At 39.6% G+C, this 22,457-nt stretch overlaps 1 protein-coding gene across 2 annotated transcripts in view; it reads right to left on the bottom strand.

Moving 5' to 3' along the window:
• CERS6 (ceramide synthase 6) overlaps nt 1-22,457 on the bottom strand; it is a 123,159-nt gene that overhangs the window by 22,122 nt on the left and 78,580 nt on the right. For both annotated transcript variants that reach the window (XM_054069705.1, XM_054069706.1), the window contains exons 5-8: nt 15,578-15,628; nt 11,355-11,447; nt 4,929-5,057; nt 721-827 (exon numbers count right to left, since the gene is read on the bottom strand). In XM_054069705.1, coding sequence (XP_053925680.1) covers nt 721-827; nt 4,929-5,057; nt 11,355-11,447; nt 15,578-15,628 — 380 coding nt within the window. The remainder of the gene's footprint in view (nt 1-720; nt 828-4,928; nt 5,058-11,354; nt 11,448-15,577; nt 15,629-22,457) is intronic.

Raw genomic sequence — 22,457 nt, 5'->3', positions numbered from 1 at the left:
GTGTATTTCCTAACTGGCCAGCTGCCTTCTTGATGTTGAAGACCCTAGCTAAAAAACGGAACATCTATGTCCTGTTTGTGTACATGCATGTGTGCACACCTGGAAGAAAGTATATGTACACGCAAGCAGCTGCCTTCGTCTGGGAAAAGGTGAGATTACAGTAACATCTGTGTAACTGCCTTATAGAGGAATGTTTTGCACTGCTTCTCCAGGACCCCCAATTCAAAGAAGGGGTGAAAAAGCAGTGGCCTATGGTACTGCAGTCTGCAAGGCAAGACTTGTCCTGATTTCAGCAGGCCAGACTTCCTTTGTCTCATTATGTTTTTCTTTAAGCTGAATATATTCATAAAGTGTGCACTGAAAGCTAATGAAAGAGCCTAGCTTCAAGCTTAGCCTTTGATCAGTGCTTTTCGTGACTATTTTATTTCTCCTCCAGCTTCCTGCCAACACAGGCAACCAACTGCTAACCTGGGGCTATGTGGTCTCCAACCCACTTCTACCTTAAAATCCCCAGAAGCCCTGTGTGTTTTCTGTCTAGCATACAGTAAATACAACGGTGGTTTAGCAAATCGGTTATATTTCAGCACCTGGTTATGTCTGAAACTCTCCTTGATGTTCTGGGGAGCAGAATAATGTCAATGAATTATGTTCAATCACAACACAGTTATTTCCAAGATTATTTGATGCTTAACATTTGAGGAAAACAATATGCTTACTCACCATAGGGGATATATGCCAAGCCTACTGACAATGAAGACAAAGGCAAATGTAAGGAACAGAAGGTCACTCAGTTTTTGACACTTGCAATAGTTTGCCATTTTGGCAGCCTGTAAAAGAAAGAAATGTCTGTTTACTTCTGTGAGGATGACTGAGTTCTCTTGTATTGTGTAAGAAAAATAAAATTTTTTTTTATGAAACCACTAACATTCTCATCGGGCCACCTCACAGTTACCTTGTAACTCTCTTCACTATGCAGATGGAAAATGTCTTCTCAGAAAAAAACCCAGACTGCATAAAACCAGAGCGCATCCCTCATTTCTTCCTTCCACATTCAATTTCCTTTCTGAAAACCTACAATTTCAGATCCACAACACTCTTTTAAACCTTTTATTGAATCCCACTGTGTTTAGGCTGTCCTTGTCCCCAGTCTCTTTACCTACCTGTCTCTCACCTTTTCAGTATGCTCCACTCGCATTTTCATCAACCATCTGCCCCATGCTCTCTGACCTTCTAGTGCTATTGTATACAAACTTTGCCTCAAGTCCTCTATTGTGCCCCTTATCCTTTGTTCTTCTACAGCATGTCTTTCTTTTCTGGCCCAAACACACCAGTTTCTACCCCTAAGATTATACTACTCCCCTTCAAATCTTTTTTCCAAGGCTCTCTTCCCCTCTTTCCTGCCTGTGCTCTCCAACTTGTTGCCCTGTGCCTATGTTTACATACTTCTCTCATTTGTCTTCATGCAGTCTTCTGACTCCTCCTTAGAGAAGGAGTCTATTAATTACTCTTTACTCAAACTACTCATTAAAACACTGATGTTTCCTGAATTTTATTTGTCCTCTACTCCCCAAAGAAAAGAGCACGTATAAGCAAGCTGGTTTTAAGATATCTATGCTGCTTCCACAGTGTTCATGTGTGTAAGCAGTTACTTATTATAAAACATCTGCTTCAGGAAGGTATAGACTTTCTCTATGCTTTCTGTCAAATGTATCCAGAGAGTCACTGCACTGACATAATGTCCACTTAAGCCACTGGGAACACTTTCAAAGCCCCATCTGAGGGGGACTGTACCCAACTTCAATACTGAGAAGATGCTGACTTGTGCAGAATTTCCAGAGGGCTATAAGAGGGAGGAAAATCACCATAAATGTGCACATAGGATACTATTCTGAATGCAGAATCCAAACCAGAGGATCGTATAAAATGGCCAGAGATACTCTTGCATTCTGATTTTTTTGGTACAAAAGCACTGAACCTGAAAGTGCTCAATGCTCACATCAGACAATATGGATTCCAAACCCAACCTGCACTTTTGGATGTTACATAACTCTGCAATGTTTTCACTCAAAATCTGAATATAAAGGATATTCTCATTAACAGAAAACAAGTTAGGAAACTCACAAAATACACTGAAAGCCACCAGTGTTGCAAAGAAAACATAATCCTTCTGAATCAGCCTTATATTGTATAGTGGACACAAGTGAGTTTCCTAGAAGTTTGTACTCACAGTCTGGTCTATCAAGAAAAAGAGAACACTTTGGTGCCAATCAAAGCAGAAGAGTTACTAACATGTTGATTTTCAGATGACTGAAAGTTGAGATAGGAATTTTGGATATATTTCCATGATGACAGTCTAATAAAACTGGTTTGATAGCATGTGGAGCTGATACTGCTATAGGAACTTGTAGTAGTATCATGCCATTCCTCAAAACCAGTACAGCTGTTGGGTCACCAGTTCTCAAATAACATATCTACAAATTATATTGATAAGTTAGTCTACAAAAAAAAAGGGAAGAGTCTGTTGTTGGATGGAATTAGGTCACCCAAGACAATACAGCACAATTTTCAAAGCTATGACTACAACTGAATAGCACAGCTCCTCTAGAGATTCTTGCTAGCCTATTTAAATTCATTCGTTTCACAGCACAGCTATTTCCTTTAGGCTGAAGTGTCCATTCCCTGCTTCTTTTTTTAGAAAAGTGTGTTAGGAGATAGCTGGAACCTGGCTGAAAGCACTCAGGTTAAACTGTCAGCTATGTCTCAACTCACACATCAGAAGCATACTGAATTGTCAACTACTCACATCCATGCATTGGCACTAAATTGTCAGAGTGTTCATTAATTGAAGCTGCAAAGTCTCAAGGCCCCCGAATAGGTGGGATTTTAAGTGCTCTAGCAGGTTAGGTGACAGTGTTTCAGACCCACAAGCTGTACCACAGTGCAATGATAACCAAGACCCCTTAAACAACTTAGCTGGGATTCTGAAAGTTGTATCTCAGCTTAAGCTAATGTAATGGCTTCCTAGGCAAGAAAATTACTCTACATTTAGTCTATCCTGCTGTGGCTAAGATGCTTTGAGTATCCAAGGTAATTTTCACTCAGACCTAAGAGAACAGCTATGTATTTCTGAAAATCCTGCTATGGCTCTTCTGCACCTGCACATGTCTTAAGACTTACGGGAAAAAACCTCACTTCCAGTATTCTGACCAATGTATACTACCTTCTGCAATGAGAGCAGCAAAAATGTTGCATTCCAGCTTTCCACTGGACATGTTTCATTATTAAATGGTAAGTGGAAAGAGTCTAGTGACCTCCAGAAATAGTGTTTCATTTTTGCAAACATATGTAAAACAAGTCAGGTGCACAACTGACCCATCATGGCAAGATATTTTACCAGCTTTTATTTTCATTTTGATAATTTTCTTCCTCTGCACTGACTTTCTCCTCAGAAATGTCAGCAGTGTGTAGGGGTCTATCTTCTCTCACACAACTCCACTGCCCTAGCAGACGAAAATCTGAGTGAGTTGTAATGGCCTTCCTAGTAAATGCTTCTCAGGAGTTGTGATTCTTTCTGACACTTTAGACTGGCTCTAGTATTTCCAGTCAGAACAGACTGAACAAATGCACTAGAAAGACCACTAAAATATATGTCCCTTTGGGAAGTGCATTTGCTGAATGTTTGCCAATCACATGAGAATATCAGCAATTTCTCTATCTTAGCCAGTGAATGAACAGACAAAATCAAGGAAAAATATGCATCTTTGTTGAAGGTAAGATTTTAGCTAGCCTATTACAGCTGCTATCTAGTGGTTTTATAGTTCCACAGGCACTGGTTGGATCTGGAATGAACACTGCCAAGTACAGCTGTCTAGGGGTGAGAAAAGAGGAATGAAGAAAGTTGAGCTAGCAGAATGGATATATGCACAATGCTAAAACAGAAAAATAAACATGTAAAGATGTTTTTATTTTTAACAGGAGAAATCCAGATTCTCTATTGCTATCTGAGGCAGTCATATGCCTTCCAGATTAAAAAAACAAAACCAAAACCAACAGATCTACAGCATATCAAAGCAGAATGGCAGCATTTTGATTCCGCAGTACATCTACTGCGGACTCACACAGTCATACTATATTCATGCATAACAGGATCCCTGCAACTACTTTAGTAAAAAATATTTTCAGGTAAGATAGTTATTAACTTTGGTTTGATCCTAATGGAGAGCTCACAGACAGCCCGAATCCAGCATCACGCCGAGCTGTCTAAAAACTGATGCAGATAGAGAATGACAACATCTCTCAGCTGCCACTATGGAAGTTATAGACCATCTTGACTTAGAAGAACTTCAGTTATCCGTTCTTCACTAGACTGTTTCATACTGGCATCTGGGTATGGAGGCACAGGAACTTAGGCAATCCTGGGGACCAGAGGTAAGCTCCCTGCCTGCACCCAGAACAGCCACCAAGTTGTCAGGTACCCTCTGCCCAGCAAAAAAAAAGTGACACCTTGATTCTTTTGGAGACAGGGTTCTTGCCCTGCACATCACTCCAGAGGTCAAGAATTAGGAGCTTCTACCCCACACAGTCAGCCCTTACCAGACCTCATAACTTTAAGCTTTTGAATTTACCATGTTATATTGAAAATCTGTGTGCAGCTCTCCCCGGAATGCAATGTATTGCCAGTCTCTGCTCTGTACGAGCAAATTATCAAGGGACAAACCAGCCTAAAGTCACAAATGTGCACTGCTACAAGTGTAATACATTTCAGCAAGGAAATACACTACATTAATCACCATTATCATTCTGAACGGGCCTCTTCGCTTAAGAAATACATGTTTTGAATAGCAAATAGATCCTACCTACTGACATGTTAGCTCTCAGAATAGTGAATACCATATACCGACACTGATGATATATACGTATTGTCTCACCTCTAGGACAATATCAGCCACATCATGAAGACATAAGGTCAAGGTTCCCACTCGTGTCAAATTGGTTACATATGAGAAGGTTATCAGGGTGACTGCTACAATGTGATGTGTAAACATGATGCCAAAATCCTAGAGCAGCAAGGAGGGGGAAAAAAACAAAAAACAATGAACCAAACAGTGAGATTTAGTATTCTTTTACAAAAATGGATGGATGTTTTCTAAACCCAGCATTATGGTTATATTACATAGAGATTCTGCTGTATAAGTGCATTAAATATCCTGCTATGTATTTCACTTAGACTGAATAAAATAATAATTGTACAGTAACAAAATGTGAATAGGTTATAGAAAGCAAGGCAATATCTGCACTTCTCAGTTGGAAGGACTTTAACCTAATGAAGAAAAAATTCGCAGTTGAAGTTACTTTGAAAAGGCATATGTATATACAAATCAAATTACACCATATTTCTTATACACCAAGAAACATATAATAGGCAAAATGCACCAGTCACAAGAGTTCAAATAGCTACAAAGGAGAGGGAAACACACTTCCATCACGGTATGACTTATTGACAGTCACCTGCCAAACACAACTGAGAGCTTTCACAGAGCTGAGAATCCCAGTTCCAGTGTTTGTATTAGTCTATTTTTAATGAAGCTGTTTTGTCTTCATGCTGTATCAGGGTCAGAAAAATCATTTGAATAAACTGGTGCAGCTCCTTCTATTCACATCTAATCTGCTGCCTCCCAAATGATGTAGGTTAGCTGGTCTCCAGATAAATTATTCTGAGTTATTTGATCAACAACAAAACTGTTACTATTGAAAAATACTGGGAGCTGTGAAGCTCCTGTAACATCCTATTTCCAGATACACGCCATGGGGCAGGCAAAGCAGAGAGAATGACCCGTGTGCCTGGCCTAGACGCCCAGACTGATTAGTAAGAGAACAGGATCGCAGAGATGAGACTCTTCGCTGCAAGGCACCAAGTCAGTCAAGAAGTCTGGCTGAAGCTTGCTGAACCACCTACACAGGTTTGAAAAAGTGGTATCAAAATCCTGAAGAAAAGATGACAGGCATGATTTGACTGGAGATTTTCTCCATGCAGCAGGTGCAAAGTTACAACCACAGCTCTCAGCAGATGTAGTTGCTTTCATAACTGGCTGTCCGAAGGGAGAGATCCAGGCAGTCGGAAGCAGTGGTTCTTCCAGGCAGCCTAATCATCAAGCATCTTGGGAGGTGGCATTTAGCTTTCTGGCAGCTTTTGTGGGCCAGTTCTGCTGAGCTGGGATAGTCTTCAGCTAAGCGACCCGCAGCAGAGAAACCCAACCTGACCCACTGCAGTTTTAGAGAGGTAGCACATGGTTTGCAAAAGGACTGAAGGTACACGTGTCACACAAGAGGGCCCCACGGAAAGTGCTGGTAAGCTCTCAGTAACACAGGGTCAGCTCCAGAAAAGCAGCAGCTACAGCGCAAACTGCTCTGTCTCTCCAATACTGGGAAGCATATCTGCCCAGCACCACCATATCTGTCTTTGGGAATGCAGTAGGCACACAGCAGGCACCCCTGCTTCCAAGGATACTCAATGTCACTGCCTCTCAATACCAGCACTTGGTTTCAATGCAATGTACATCTGGAGTCCACAGAAAAACCTGCAGCCTGAGCAGCCTAACTGAACACAGACAGGACCTCCTCACTTTACGTTTAGTGCTATCAGGTGCTACAAGGTCCTGTTTCCTACACATACTCATCAATGGGCACTGCTAGTATCTCCGACACAAAGCCTGGAGGAGGAAGAAAATGAAAAAAAGGACTAAAAGTAGAGAACGATATCCTAGTTTAGTACACATCCAACACTTGTCAATCAGGTTATTTGGTCCTCAGCAGTGTGGAGCACGTTGAAATACATTCAGCAGTCATCTCAAGCCATTGCTTTAAATCCATTGTCTTAAAGTAAACTGAACAAAAAGAGAATTAAACACTGTTTCACTTTCTAAATGTTTCAAAGGAAAGCAGGGGTATAGCATCTTAGTCATTTTAGTAACTACAAACCCACGCACAGGGACAATTTCAATATACCATAATCAAAACAGCAAAGCACCTACCTTATTCCCTGGCATTAGAAGTAAGCTACTAGCTTTGCCACATGGCCATACTGCAAACTAGCTCTTTACCTGCTTCAGGTGCAAATGCTATGGCACTGTTCTTCATTTTCCTTCTAACTGCAATTATGTTAGCACACTGCCAGTCCAAAGACCGGGAGAAGCCAAGCAGAAAAATCTTGTCTGTTTTTATAGCTGACATATTTATGTTCAACAAATATGAGATTTCTAGTCCCTCTTGAGAACTCTTCAAGGCATTCCTGACAATATGGATTATTCCTAAGCACCTCTAATGCTCTTGGGCAGCAGTCTTCTGTACTTCTGCATGAGTCTCCTTACAGAAATGCTGTCCAGGGAAAGCCTTCTCCAATAATGTGTGTTAAAAGAGAGTTATCTGGCTCTGATAGCTCTGAAATGGAGATGTTGGATTGACCTACTGAAAACTGTTAGAAAAAAGTAGTAGTGATATAAATAAGGCTACTTTTGTTATTCTGGTCCTTTCTTTCCTGTTTGTGATTTATTTTTTACGTCAGTAGTTAATACTATGCTTTGAAGATTCTACCTGTTAGATTTTAATTATACATAAGAGTAATAAATATATAGAAACTAATCATACAGTCCCCATAATGTCAAGTGGTACTTGTGTTCCTCGCTTCCTCAAGCACTTCCACCAGAAAAGCAACTTTTCAGGAGAGGGCTTTTTCTTTTTTAAAATGTATTTCAAACTGTACATACGTCTGTGCAAGATGCATTTATTTACAGTAGATTTGTAGCCTCCAGCTGTAACTGCTGAAAGATACCACGTGCTTGTGTCATGAAAATATGTGGCTAAGAATAGGAGAAAGAACCTAATGACACCATCACTGGCAAGAACACAGGGCAGACAATGGAAAAAACCCATGAGTCTCAACTTCTAGACAAGCCCCCTAGAATCAAGACTTCTGCTACCCACGTTTGTTTAACATAACACACTTGCTGAGTAAACTGCCAAGTGGCTATGGAGCATTAGTGCCACTGAAGGGCAAAACATCATCATCAGTAGTCACTCCAGCTTCTGGAAATGAGCTTCAACAAGGAAGGGGCCTACTACCAGCTAAAGGTTTCTACAGTTCTAGTGAAGGTCTGCAAAAAGCAGGTCTGCAAATCTAAATTTCTCTCCTCTGAAACAGAAGAAATCGGCTCTGTGACTCTTCTTTACTGAGTTTGAAGAAAGAGATCTAGGACTCCAGTGAAATATAGCATAAAATTTCTAGAACCAAAATGTAATGTGTAAGAAAATTAGCAGCTACAGATTATTTTATTTTGGGAATGAGTGAACTGTCATTTTTTAAAAAAGTGAAACACAGCAGCTCTAAGAATTGCCAAATGCTTGGAGCGAAAAGGTGTGAATATACAGAAAGGTCTCATAAATCTTCTACAAACCTGTTAAAACACTGACCGAGTAGAAATTTCATACATTCCCTTAAATTCACTGGTCAAATATTTTTTATCAAACAATACTTCAGGTATCCAGAAAGCATATAAATAAGCATCACTGCTTTTTGAAGTCATCAGGGGGTTGTGGCAGTAACTAAGTTCCTTCATCTGATTTTTTTTCCTTTGCGTGTTTGAGGAGTATGGGGAGCTGCACAGAGATGACAAAACCCCAAAACATACTAGGTGGCAGTCTTTGAAAATGAAAATCCTTAATGGTAGAACATCATTGCAGCGACACAGTAGATATGTATGAAGCAAACAATGTGCCATTATAAAACCATAAATTTAATCTACTCAGTCTGCTGCCTTAAGGCCAACAGTAGGTATGTGCAACAGCCTAAATAGTTTGCTCACACCTCTTCAGCCAGGCAAAGATAATCTAATCTAGTGGAATTTATAACACTTAAATAAAGAGGTATCTGAAAGTCACCAAACCAACTGGAAGTAATTTTAAAATAATAAATTTGCTATTAAAGAAGAATAAAACAAAGATGGAAAACAGCAAGTACATTCCTCTTGAGTTACAGCAAGTAAAAGACCAGTACTGGCACTGGTGCTTTCAGAGCAGACCTACTGCACCTCACCATGTGAGAAGCCCAGATACATAAAAGGAGTTGGCTGAATTCCTGCAGCGCATGAGACTGTCGGGACAGTTCTGATCATCCCAGATGACAACATAGCCACTGCTGAATTTAAAGTATCTAAAATGATAATTAAGACTTACATAAAAGTATTCCTCTTGCTGTAACATGAAAACATCAACAGGTTTCTCAGCCTGAGAAGTGTTAATCTGCTCTGTATAAGCTGTCGTGAGGTATTACAATAGCATCTGATATTGGTTGGCAAATTTCCTGCTTCCTCCAGTTAAATGGAGCTTTATTTCACATGGGCATCACTTCACGCATTGCATATTGGGTACATTAAGAGGTTTTCACATTTTTAAACTAAACCTGCTCTTTAAAAAAGAAGTATTATGGTGCTGCAAGTGCTGGTGTATCTGTCAAGCTTTTGTTAACTACCGTAAGCTCAGTGCTAACATTTTTCAACTCATGGGTTTACTTGACAGCCTGCACTTACCCCTGGCCACAGAACAGTTTTATTAGGTGACATCAGTGCATGGCTGCATTTCTACTGTCTGATCTTCCTAGTTACCAATTTTGCTTATGCTACAATTGTCTCCACAGTCCAAACTGGTCAGTGATCTAATAGGTTGCTTATAAATATGGCATTTCCATTGTCTGTGCCCCTGCTCTCTGCCAGATGCTGGATGTTCTCAGACACAGCAGATGCATGGGACCTTGTTTTGATCTGATGCTCTAGGCTCAAGCACTGCAAATCTGCGGCATGTTAATTAGCTACTAGTGATCCACTTCCCCACCTCCATCTCCCATGCTATTTCCACAGCAGGCTGCTGCAAAGTCTTCCTGATAACAAATAGAAATAATTTCTATATAATTGAGAAACAGACTTACAAAAGACTGTTTACTTGCACCATGGATCAGGCTTTAGCTCTGTGCTCAGCTCACGAATGGGAACAAACTCCCCAAGTCATGAGAGAAAAAGCTATAGCATTTGCTCATGAGACGTACTAAATGAGAGAGGTATTACTGACCCTCCCAATGGCCCTTTTCAGAAGCGTACTTCAGTGCCGAACCTAGATGCTGTTCAAGTAGTCTCCAGTTACTTTTCATGTGAGCAAAACAACTAGTCAGGAATCAAATAAATATTCTTTAAAGACACATTGTACTGCAAATCTGTAGTACCGTTTCAATTGCAATGTTGTTATATTTTGCCCTCCCTCAAGAGATACATACACAAAAAAATATGACCAAGGCTACAGCGCGGAGGGCTGAACATGAATGTAGGGGGACTGATTAGACACAATACTTTTCTGCAGCAATAACCCGAACAATTCTATAACATCACTACAGAGGTTTGGATTTGGCTGATATATTGACAAACGGCTATTCAGCATCGCTGACACCTGCAGCCGAAGCATATTAGTCAATGTTACTTTTGAATTAAATTCATCTCCACTATCACACAGCTGCATTGAGCACTTTTTCTGCATCTCTATTTTTTGAAACAGTGAAGTTGTACTCATTTGATGCTCATGATTAACAGGATATTTAGCATCAACAGACAACACAAGCAAGAGATTTACATATATTCATCCTAAATTGGTTGTTTTGTTTACAATTTACCCTCCAATATAGATTTAAAATCTGTGGATGATTTCTTGAGATTTCAACTTCTGGAAAAAAAATGGAAATTCAAATAGAGGGGTATTTTTCTACATACTCTGACACCAGACTCCCAGGAGCACAATGTGGTTCCAAATAGCAGATAAATTTATTCAGGATATACTGGATCCTCCTTTTACTTATTTCAGGGTTATGCTCCTGCTAGAATTAAGAGTAAAAAGGGATTTTTCCATGAGCATAGCCTACAATCATTTAATTAAATGAAATGAAAAGCAGGCACATAAGAATGTTATAAAATCCTTCCAAATGTTTTAAACAAATAATTTTGCAACATTAAAAAAAAACCCTGCTCAATGAATAGCTCAATGAACTGTTATTATAGACTGACTGTCATGCTGCCTGTTCTGCTACGGAGGAGCACCCTTCCTTAGAGGAGAGAACTCTGATGAAAAAACCCACATCACAGTAACATGGAACAGAGAAGACAAGCACTTCCACACCAGTTTCTCAGTGGTGATTATCTGCAAGAGGTGGTGACTAGAAAGAATTGTATTTCCAGTTCACTGCACAGGTAATACAGGTATTCCTCAGGTCAAGAAAGACAGGTGCTTAAAGCTTTCAATGTTTTTAGTGTCATTGTTCTTACCTTTCTTTTGATGTCAATGAATTGAGAAAACATTAAGGACCAGTAGAATGACAATTCAACTATGTAGTAATAATGAAGGTCAGGCATCAGTGGCTGAAAGATGGAGATGAGAATAGGTTAATAGAGTCTAACTGACTACAGGCAGCTGGGGTCTACAGGAGACATGTTCAATCACATGGAGATTACTGAATTATACATAAGCATCCTATGTAAGAAAAATGATGATGGTTGCCTCTCTCAAACTTTGATGGCTCCGGAAAAATAAAGCTCCCCAACCTACCGTCCTCTTATCTTCTCATCTTGACAGTACTGTAATAGTGTAATACCAAAAAATTATCACGTTGCCCATTCAGGACCTAGAACATACTAAATTCTGAATACTCTTAACTCTGTCTTGAACAATTACTTGAAACGTCTTGCTGTACATCAGTAATGTGGGTTTAAAGCACCGCAAAAGAAACAATGCTAGAGCAGATTCAAGCAAAGTTAGTCTATAATCTCATCTGCTCATGATGAAAATGTGAACTTTAAACAGGGTTCTTTCTAACATAAAAGCCTTCTTTAAAGAATTTAATCATTTTCTGGGAACTTATTAACATTTGGAAACAAGAAAACAAAACTGACAAAAAATTACCCAGGCATCTTGTTTGATAAACAACATGGCTGCACAGAAATTTAAAAGTAAAAGAAATGAAAATAACAAGTCACAGTAACTTATGGACAACCAAAACCAACCTGGGGTAACTGCAAAGAAGGTAACGGGTAGCACACAAGTTGTTTAGCCCCCAGCCTAAGACAGACACTCCTAGAAGCTACTCTAATTTCCACATAATTGTGCCCCCCCTGCTCATCACATCTTCTACTGCGGCAACAGAGGCAGGCACTGGAACAGAAGCTCCTAAGAGCATCTCCTGAGAGATGAGATGAACCATCTCTAGAGTAGTTTGCACTGCAACAACCATGCACACAAGCAGGGCATGAGATATTTCCATTGGCAAGAGGCATTTCAGTTGCCTTTCTTTCCCATTCTCTTCTGCAGACCAATTCTTTGCAGCTGAAAAACAGCCCTTAGGTGCCCACTGAATTCTCTGTGTGGGTTACTTAAATATAGGCATATGCTTATGCTTTATGAAAAATGTGTACCCTCAAAGCCAATCTTTTAAAGCCATTTCTTGGGCCAATAATAATCCTTTTCTGATTTAGTGAGAACACTAGTATGCTTTTAATTAGGTTTAATTAAAAAAAAAAAAAAGGAAGACAACATGACTTAGCAATGAACTGTGACTATTATACTCATTACTGCAAGAGAACTCACCAGGGAAAATTTTTACAGTTAAAATTTTCAACTCAGCTGCTTTATTAACAATGGCATTAGTATTTCTAAACCCATATATAATGATAACATAGCAGGAATTCTAAAGATATTATGGTTTCCCTCCATGAAAGGATCAATAGTGTATATTTAACTTAGTTTAAATGTTAATTTTTAGCTCTCCATAGACTTCAATAGGACTGTTCTGTGTTTATGTCTAAGTCATCAGCCAAATGATCCACTGACTACATTAAGTCCAGATGGATTTCTGCAGTAAGGTGTTGAGTAACTTACAAAGGATCTGTATCAAACGAGATCAGAAATGTTATGTAGTAAGAAAAAGCAAACAACAAACTGAAAACTCAGTACTTAATTACTTTGCACCCAGTAGACACTTTTTTTTCGAAATCATTGTCTTGGAGATAATGACTTTTGTGTGACTTGATTTCTGTGAGACCCATGTTTCCACTAGTAGCATGACATTGGATACAGTAAGTTTAGTTGCCACCCTCCAAAAGTTGTAATTAACTTTCTGAATGACATCATTCTTCTGATAATTCTGGTGTATATATATATGTTCTTTAACCAGTAAGATTCACAGTCTCGTGTGGGTAACAACACAAAAATGGTAGAAAGCAGGACTGAAAAGCACCAGTGACTGCAGCCATATCGGTTCTGACAAGTGATTGTTCCTACTTTGAGGGATGAAGATTCAACATCTCCCACATTCAGTTTCTGCTACTGCTTCCCTAATGTTATTCAGTTCATGCTCCAGTGCTTGGGTATAATGCAAATCATTATTTCTTCTAAAGTGAAATGACCAAATTCCTCCAACCTTTCTCAGATAAGATTTCTGGTCACTCTTGCTGAACGATCTCCACTGATCTATATCTAACAGGTACACAAACTTCAAAACCAGTAACACCCAAACCTAAACATATCTCTCCTCTTCAGCCTGTCCAGGGCTCTTCACTGTCACAGGGAATTCATGTGTCTTTCAGACTATGCTCTTCTTCATCCTTTCCAGTCTAGTAATGACTTTTTTTTTAGTCCCCATCCCTTTAGGGAATACAAAAAAAAAAAGGGGGGGGGGGGGGGCAATATGCCCTAAAAATCTTGACTCCTTAAATTGCAAACTCATGACTGGAACTTTTGGAATTCAATGTCAATTATATCTGGATAGCAGTTAGTACGTCTCAATGGTCCCTATTAAGACTCCTGGATGCTGAATTAAAAACAAAGAAAAGAAGCTCAGGTTTAGAATTAGAATTCAGACTAATTAAAAAAGCCACCAAAATTTATCTTCAAGAGTTATTAGAATTTTTAGAGTATCTTACTAGTTCATATTTGAAACATTTGTTGCCTCTGATTTATAAGAAAAGGAAAAATTATACTTCACAACTTTAATCTCTTGTTGATGCCTCCTGTTACAAAAACGGTGGCTCTTAGCTTTCCCAAAAGGGTTTTCAAAATCCATTTCCAACCCATATATGTGATGCTCTTTTCCTCAAGAGGGCTATCCTACTCTTATTATCAATAACAATAAAAGGCAGCATATCTTACTGTTATTATCAATAATAATAAAAGGCAACATTTAAGTAATTCACTAATCCTCACAATGTCCGTGTTGAGAGTTATTTCTATCAGATGAGGAGGCAAAATGAGACAGTGGCACAGCGAGGGCAGAGTTCAGGAATATCTTTTCTGAAAAATACATTGAATCCTTTAAAGCAGGTTGACTGCTCTATTTAAATACATCCCATACTTCAACAATTATAGCCAGTAGCACAAACTAACGGGAAGCTCAAGAAAGGTTTCTCAAAGCTATTTGAGTATGCAAACTTTGAAAGCCACCAGCCAGATAATGGTAGATAAAACTTCTACTCTTCTCCATTCACTTCTCCTTTGTCCCTGGCAGAGAATAGTTTCCAGAGCCGTAAGGCTGAAGTTAATCCTAGTGTTAGTGCAACACCTGCATGCCATTGAAGCAACTGTGCTGCTGTGAAAGATAGCGGGAACTTTGACCTAGGAATTAAATATTCCTGAAACTAGTTAAAGCCTTAGCAGTACAGAACAGATTAAACATACTGTTGTTCTTTTGAAGAATGTTTTAAGGAAATCAAATTCCAAACTCGAGCGGAATTTTTTTTAGGACTGAAAGAGGGAATGAGCGCAGCAGGACTCAACCTGAAAGAGCACTTTTACTTTAACAGTGGCGTTCTTCTCCTTAGTAAAGGAGGTAAATGGCTTAACCTCTTTCTTTGAAACTAAGTTATATACATTGAATTATAGTTTTGAAACTAAGTTATATACTAGAACAGAGAGAAAGGCTGATGCTTTTTGTATTCATGAAAATACAGACATTGCTGAAAATAAAGACTTGAAAACATTCTCAATTCTCTCATAATTTTACCTTCTTTTGTTGTAAGCTTTCAAGAGGGCAGGAATGGACAGTCCCTATTCAAGTACTTTAAGGAGAAACCTACCTTCTCTCTTTAGAGTCCTCTTTGATCATACGAGCTGCTGAGGATTAAGTCTCACCCTGTGCGCAGTATAAGAGCTACGAATACTATACTGGCTTTTCCCATCCTGCTGAATATGAGGCTTTGCTAAAACTTTCAGGATCCTCAGAACTTTGTGAAAAATGACCATTCTACTGCCCTTGCAGATGTCTGCTTGCATGGTTAGATTCCCCAGATCTGTTTTCAGATCGTGTGCTTCACTTCAAAACAGGTGTGACAGCTGTAGTCACCATTCTCATCTTGAACTCAAGGGAGATGTGCAGCACCTAGCAATGTTTTGAAATGCCAAGCAGTCCATTCACACTAACATATTGACACAAAGCTCCACCATAACAAAACCAGCTCTGCAGAGCTGCCATATTTGTTCTTAGGCAGCACTGTAGATTTACCTGATATGGATACCCGTTCCAGCACTGTCTGGTATTCCAGAGCCAGGGTGTCTGAGAGAGAAAGAAAAAAAAAAAAGGTCTGTACACACCACTTTGCGTAAGGTAAGTGTACATGGTTAATACAAGTGAAGGACAAAACTACAGCAACAGCTTAAAATTTGCAGTTTTTTATAGAGGCTACGGAAACTGAATACAACAAGGAGATTCCCTCCAAGTTTCACAGCATGAATTAGAGCAACCTGTCTGTTCACAGCGATTTTTGGTTGGTGCACCATGACCTTAAATGAACAGCTTTTGCAGGAGTGCAGGCTGAACACAATCAGCTGGTGCTCAGTTGGTCAGATCTCACATTACCTTCTCAACAGTACACGAAATCTTGGCTCTCAGCTGCTCACATATTTTAAAACATCCCTCGCATGTGCTGTTAGGTATAACCATCCTTCATCCCAGCCACATCAGCTCAAGATAGCAAATCATACCTTTTGTTTTCCTGGCTGAACATGTGACCACCCAGAGATGATAGATCTCGCTGTCATAAGGAAAATACTCTGATGTCTTAGGTCAATATGAAAGCTATCAGAGATAAATTTATTGTAGCATGCATGTACAGACTCTTAAATTGCAAAAAGCTGGGCAAACTAATAGACTTGGGGACACGCACCTCATGCTTCAGCTATTTCTTTGCTGCTTGCACAAGATATATGTGATTATTTCTCTTTCAATGCCATGAGAGAACCTTGTAAATATTTTCTTGTAAGCAAGTTGTTTCTTTCAGAGTTCTTTGGTTTTTACCTCCCTTTCTGAGCAACTAAGTTGACTTGAGATGGAAAATACCCTACGGGAAAGCTCTTCTACCCAACACACTCAACCATTAAGTATTTCCACGCTGGGTAATAAAAACATGACCGAATCAACAGCTACCGGGCAGCCACACTTCCCTTTTTGTGCATGAGTAGGAACAACTCCTTTCAGATACGCATGTCTAGCAAAGTACAGTGGCATCTCAGATTCTGACAGCATCTGGACTTTGAGAAGCACGTGGCTATAGTACAAGTACCCACCCATAGGATATCTTGCTAAAAACATGAAAGAAAACTGTGGATTCAAGATCTTTGTGCAACTCCTTTACATAACCTTAACTGTTCTACATCCAAGCACAATGGGGGCAGAACATCATTAGTAGGTCTCCTGGATTAAGGCACGAATACCCTTACAGCATTAAGTGCTTCCACTTGATTACATTTTTATTCAAATAAATCCTCATTGCGTGAGAGGCAGCATTTTCTTGTTTTCACCATCAGCTGGAGCAGTTCAGCTTAGGCAAAGCGTAATAACAGACTCATGCAAAATACAATGAGTGAGTGTCAAGCCAAATAAAATGAACACTAAGCAGAATGTTAAAGTCCCAGGGTGAGAATCAGGCTAGTAGAATCTTTGTAAGCAGGAAGGATTGGTACCATATCAAAAGACAAGATAAATGCTATCCAGAATTATAGCCCAATTCCCAGTACTTAAGTTCTAATTGTGATTTGTCTTATGGAAAGTTCTTACAGCCTTTGTTGGTTAGCAGTGATGTAATATAATTGGTCTCCTTAGTTTTTTTTAATGTGTCCTTCACACAGAAAGTAAGATAAAATAAAACTTTCACAACCATACCCCAATGCTTGTGAAATGGAATGGAATAATTCTTAAAGTAACCAGAGCAATATACTAGTATTTAAAGTAACAGACTGCCTAAACCTTCTTACATGCCTCTCACAAGGGTGCTGTAAGAATTATTGAAGTCCATCCAATCTTCTCCTTCTCTCTATTAGGAACAATTATTTCACTGAAGCAATTTTTTGATCAAACATCTCCACAGTAGTTACTGCACTGAGTTCTCATTTCACACAACAAAAAGTGTCTTTGGAAACAGCCACAGCCCCTCTGCAATTGTTACTATTGTACAGGATCTACTAATATACAGAATCTAAAATATTTCTGTCTGACAGCTGCCTAAATTAGATCCATCCAAATACTGCAGGATAATTCATAGCTTTAGCCAGGTTTGAAAAGCTCTAACCACCTTTCCCATCAGACTCAACATGAGATAAGAGATGCTTCCTACCCAATTATTTTGCTACCTATATTACAGATGCTAGCAACAAATGCACATTTTTCTCTTTCAAGTATTATGACATCTTAAGGCTTCTTCGGAAAGACGCCTGCTGTAGACCCTGCAGATACAGAGGTTTATGTGCAATTAAAACGCTGAATGCTAAATAAAATAGGCCTCGCTGGAGGAACCCATAACCACAAAGCCTGAAAGGATACCACAAAGTGACAAGCAATATAATACATGCAATAAGCCTCGAAGACCAATACAATGCAGAACAACTGCCTCTTCCTAGCCACCTCAGGCTCAGAAAGCCTCGCTGCCTCAAAAGAAATGCTTATGAGTAGCTGCTTGGAAACCTGATGGATCCTATGCGGGCAATGATGGCTAAGCCAGCAGGGTACCTACACCACCTCTCTTTCTTCTCCAGTCTCCCCTCGACTTGCCTTGGCATCTCTGAGTTGACTCTAACAGTTGTAGCAGCAGGAGCTTTGGCTACGCTTTCCCTGGAGGGTTTTAGGGAAGAGGTCAAGAAAGAGCATGGTTTAAGCACAGCCTTCCCTTCTGATCTCCACAATGAACAGTCTTTGACTGAACATCGAACTTCTCCATGTAGACCATGGTTATAGTTGGAGCGAGGATCACCTTGTTTAGTCCTCTCTGAACCTCACAACTGTGGGATACTCTGTGCAGGCTTCAACAGGAAGGACAGAATCCTAAAAAAGCCCAAACATTCTGCAGTGTGACATCTAGACACACTGGTGAAAGGTGGATTAATCAGAAAGGACCCAACACCAGCATTCTCAGTGCTCAGCTGAGCGCTGCGTGTGCTCACAGGACACATCTGTGCACTTCCTCAGTCCAGGCAAGCTCCCTGTGGAGCGGAGACCAGCTCTTCCTGAAAAGTCCCATGATACACAAGGAGAAAGGGTCAGTGACTTGGCTTTGCAACAGATCATTTTTTGCTAAATATAAAAAGTGCACTGCTGCATTTCCACTGCCTGTTGAATACCTATTTTTCCATTTTACTTCTTGTTCTTGGTATACAACCTCTACGGAAGGGGGGAACCTGAGTGGACTGGAGGAAATGCAAACATCCTGGTAAGAAAAAGGCATCCTTAAGCTGGAAATGGAATACTAAAAGAGTTCAGTGCCAATTACATCAGGCACAAAGCACCCTGCAATACTGACACTCTCCCTTACAGAGCATAAAGGAGTGAAGATGGAAACTGAAGCTTTACTGCACTGTGGTCAGTATCGATGACAGAGAAAGAGAATGAAACAGCTGTTGTATATACTGTCATTTATGGTATTAAGGAACAAATCTCTATTATTTTTGTTTCTGCACAGGAATATCTGTCAAAAGCTCCGTCACACCTGCCTCCAGCTCTGTGATTAAAGGGAGTGATTTTAAAGAACACCTTCAGAAATAAAACTTCTCTTGAGACACGGGAATGCTGATGATAGGGAGAGAAAAAAAACCAAAAAAAAAACAAAAAAAAAATGATCTGAGATGAATGGACACTTAGCCAGAAGCCTCGGGTTGTTTTGCATCTGTTGCTTCATTTACTTATCTTTAGAGAAAGCTTCTAATTGAGCCTTGGCCTTCAGACACCCCAAAGCAACAGAAATCTGCCTGTCTTGCTCAAAGTGCTACTAGTACCTAGCATGTGAAAGGTCAGTTTTGATAGTCAAGGGAGGGGGAAAAAAAAAAAGCGATACAATGAAAACCCTTCCATTTGTGATCTGTTCCCTAGGCAGCTGATTAGGCCAAATGGTGGTTTTGCGTGTATTTTATCAGGGAGGCAACAGATGCACATGATGAAGTATTATTTTAAAGTAACCAGGTAAATTTTGGTTCATCACACAGTAATAAAAACGACCAGGAATACTCCACCCTCACCCATATGTACCCAGCAGAACCCTCTGACTACAGGAAACGCACACAAGACCACAGGCTACTTTTTCAAAGAGATACACATCACCACCAAGTAGTTTCCCATACTGTCAGGAAGCCAGCCATCAGGCAGATGTGTGTGCATCAGGCATGTCATCCATATAAGTGAATTTCACGCACGTTTTATGGAATCAGCTTGTGTCTACAGATAAAAAAAATATATATATACACACATAGGTCACATACATTGGCAAAATAATTGCTTTTGGGCAGCTAAAGTTACTTCCACAGCTTGTCTCACAGCACATCACTGTATCAGCAACCGAGTAATTTTTTCTCATACCCAGCACAACTAGAAACCCAAATATGCAAGTTGTGCTCACAAGCACTGGAGTTGCTTTGCCCTTGGAAATGTCAGCGTATAGACAAAGCAGAGATGTGCAAATGAATACAGTGTTGCCGACACTCATTTTTAGGTTTTGTAGTCCAAAAACGTGAAACAAGTAACATATTGAATAAAAGCTTCCAGAAGTACACCACTGAGCAAAGCCTCACTCTCCACAGTGTTGCTTCTGCTCTGGCAGCTGGGAGTATTAGATAGAGCTGTTAGGCATCTGATTTACTCCTGACCACATGGGCATGTTTTAACTCCCAATGAGGCTCTTCCTAAACTTCCAGATAAGTAAGAAAAATCTTCTGACTTTTTTATCAGATAAAGAAACACAACCCGCCCGCTGTTTTTATCAGAATACAGCATGTAAAAATCCAGGAACACTATCACAGAATCCCCACATCTCACAGAAACCTATTTATGCTCAAAAAGACACCACAAAACAAAATCAGACACCCTTTTCAAGTTTAAATTTTTATGTTGCTTTTGCAATTAAAAAAGTTTTGACCCTGTAAAAAAACCCCAGCAAAGTAGAGAAATCCCAAGCATTCACTGTGCATGCGCTCACTACTCTGCAATCTAAAAAAGCCAAGATTCTATCTGACTTGTTAATGTATCTGGATACAGCTTTACATAATTTGTCTCTGACAGCTACAAGCAATTTTAAGTGAAATAAAAATTAGCACTATTAATTAAAGTCGAGATAATACATAGTTTTGGCAAAGTTCTACCCAGCTCATTTATTTTGGGCTGATACAGCAAAGAAGTCTCAAGGCATTTGTATCTCCCCCTTTCATCAAGCCAGAGCAGGTTCTTGCTTTTCGTGGAAACAAGTGGTACAACTGAGGCCAGAAGATTTCATCTTGATTAGCATCTACTTAGCCCCTCAAATGCTATGGTGCAATTTGCTCTTGCCCCTAGACCCAACATTCACTGTTGGATACAGACGTATGACATACAACATATTTACTCTTTTCCTCAACTGCAGCTGCCGTCTCCCACCACAGGCAGAAGACCATCTGCTCGTGTGGATCGACACCTCATCATACCTGTTCTGAGCATTACAGCTGCAATTAACTAAGACTGCAATTGTAACAGCAGGGTAGGAGGAGATTGCAATCTTTCTGTTAACTGCAAAATACAGAAATATTTAACACTTCCCACCTCTTTTTTATTATCCACAGACTCAAAATTACAGGGTTTTAGTGAACAGGACCTTTCATATCATCAGCAGAAGACCAATTATTTGTAATTAACAGTTGGGTTTTGGGTGTTGGGTTGTGGTGAGGTTTTTTGCATTTGATCTTCTACATGCTTAAACGGAATAGTAACGTTCACTTTTTTTACCAACTATGGCTACGGATTATAGCAATGTTTTCTTTTTCAAGTTATTAATAAACATTCCTCTTGCACATCATTTGCTTCAATAAGCACCCACTCAGAGGAGAATTACTTGAATTGCTTTCTTTCTTTTTCTTTCTGCAACACCTGCATCCTCTTGGCATGGTATGCTGAATGGCTCCTGATGTTAGAAAGAAAGTCAGATTACCAGGCAGCACAAAAAGCACACTTTTGTAGTTTTCCATGTCAGGGCTCCTATGTTCTGGTGTAAAAATGACTCCACCCATTTATGGTGAAACTGAGAGATGTTTCAATAAATTAATCTCTTAGATGCAAATTTCACAGTGACCCTTGGTTTCTTTCACCATTTTCTTACTTAACTCAATGGGGATCAGTATAAGTGTAGGCTACTGAGGCCTTTCTCTCTACAGGGAAGTACATATCCATGAAAACATTTGCTTCTGCATATAATGTAGAAATTAATGCACTTTTTTTTCTATTAACTACAGAAAAATTGTTGTCAAACAGGTCACAGTTTTGCAAGTCACACAAGGTGACCTTTATTTTTTCACAAATATCAGTATTTTGCTCCATTTTTCTTCACAGTAGAAAGAAAATGGAACTCTTCTGCATCTTCTCTGATTTTTAGAAAATGATTTATAAAGGAACAGCCAGGACATTCTGAGTCAGCTTTTCAAATTTTCTGTCATCTTCCACTACGCTTGCCTGGTCTCCAAGGGCTTCAAATTTATGATGTCTTGGAAACTTTACGCGATTACCTACATTATGTTTTTCTCTTGTTATCCTTCAAAAATTACCCTGCATTAGACAGGATCTGATCCATGCTAGCAGCACCCCTTGCCATTACTGTACTTATTTTGCTACTAATTAAGAATTTCTTGTACTAAATGTCACTGATTTAAAAATGCATCAGCCCGTTTCCAGTCTCTACTGGCACTGAGGGCACAACCTCAGCAGCAAATGATGCCAGCAGCATTAGCTGATATTGCTTACAGTAGGATGAACAGTGGAATAAACCTACTCTCTGCCAGCACCAGTGTTTTCTCACCTACACATCAAAATTAAGTATATTTCCCTCTACCCACAAAATCACTAAGTTCTAACAAAACACTATGCTGGGAACAAAGAGAATTCA

Source organism: Cuculus canorus, chromosome 6 (assembly GCF_017976375.1).
Source record: "Cuculus canorus isolate bCucCan1 chromosome 6, bCucCan1.pri, whole genome shotgun sequence".
Classification (NCBI taxonomy): domain Eukaryota; kingdom Metazoa; phylum Chordata; class Aves; order Cuculiformes; family Cuculidae; genus Cuculus; species Cuculus canorus.
Note: the sequence above shows the minus strand (reverse complement) of the source record. Positions and strands in the feature narration are given on the sequence as shown.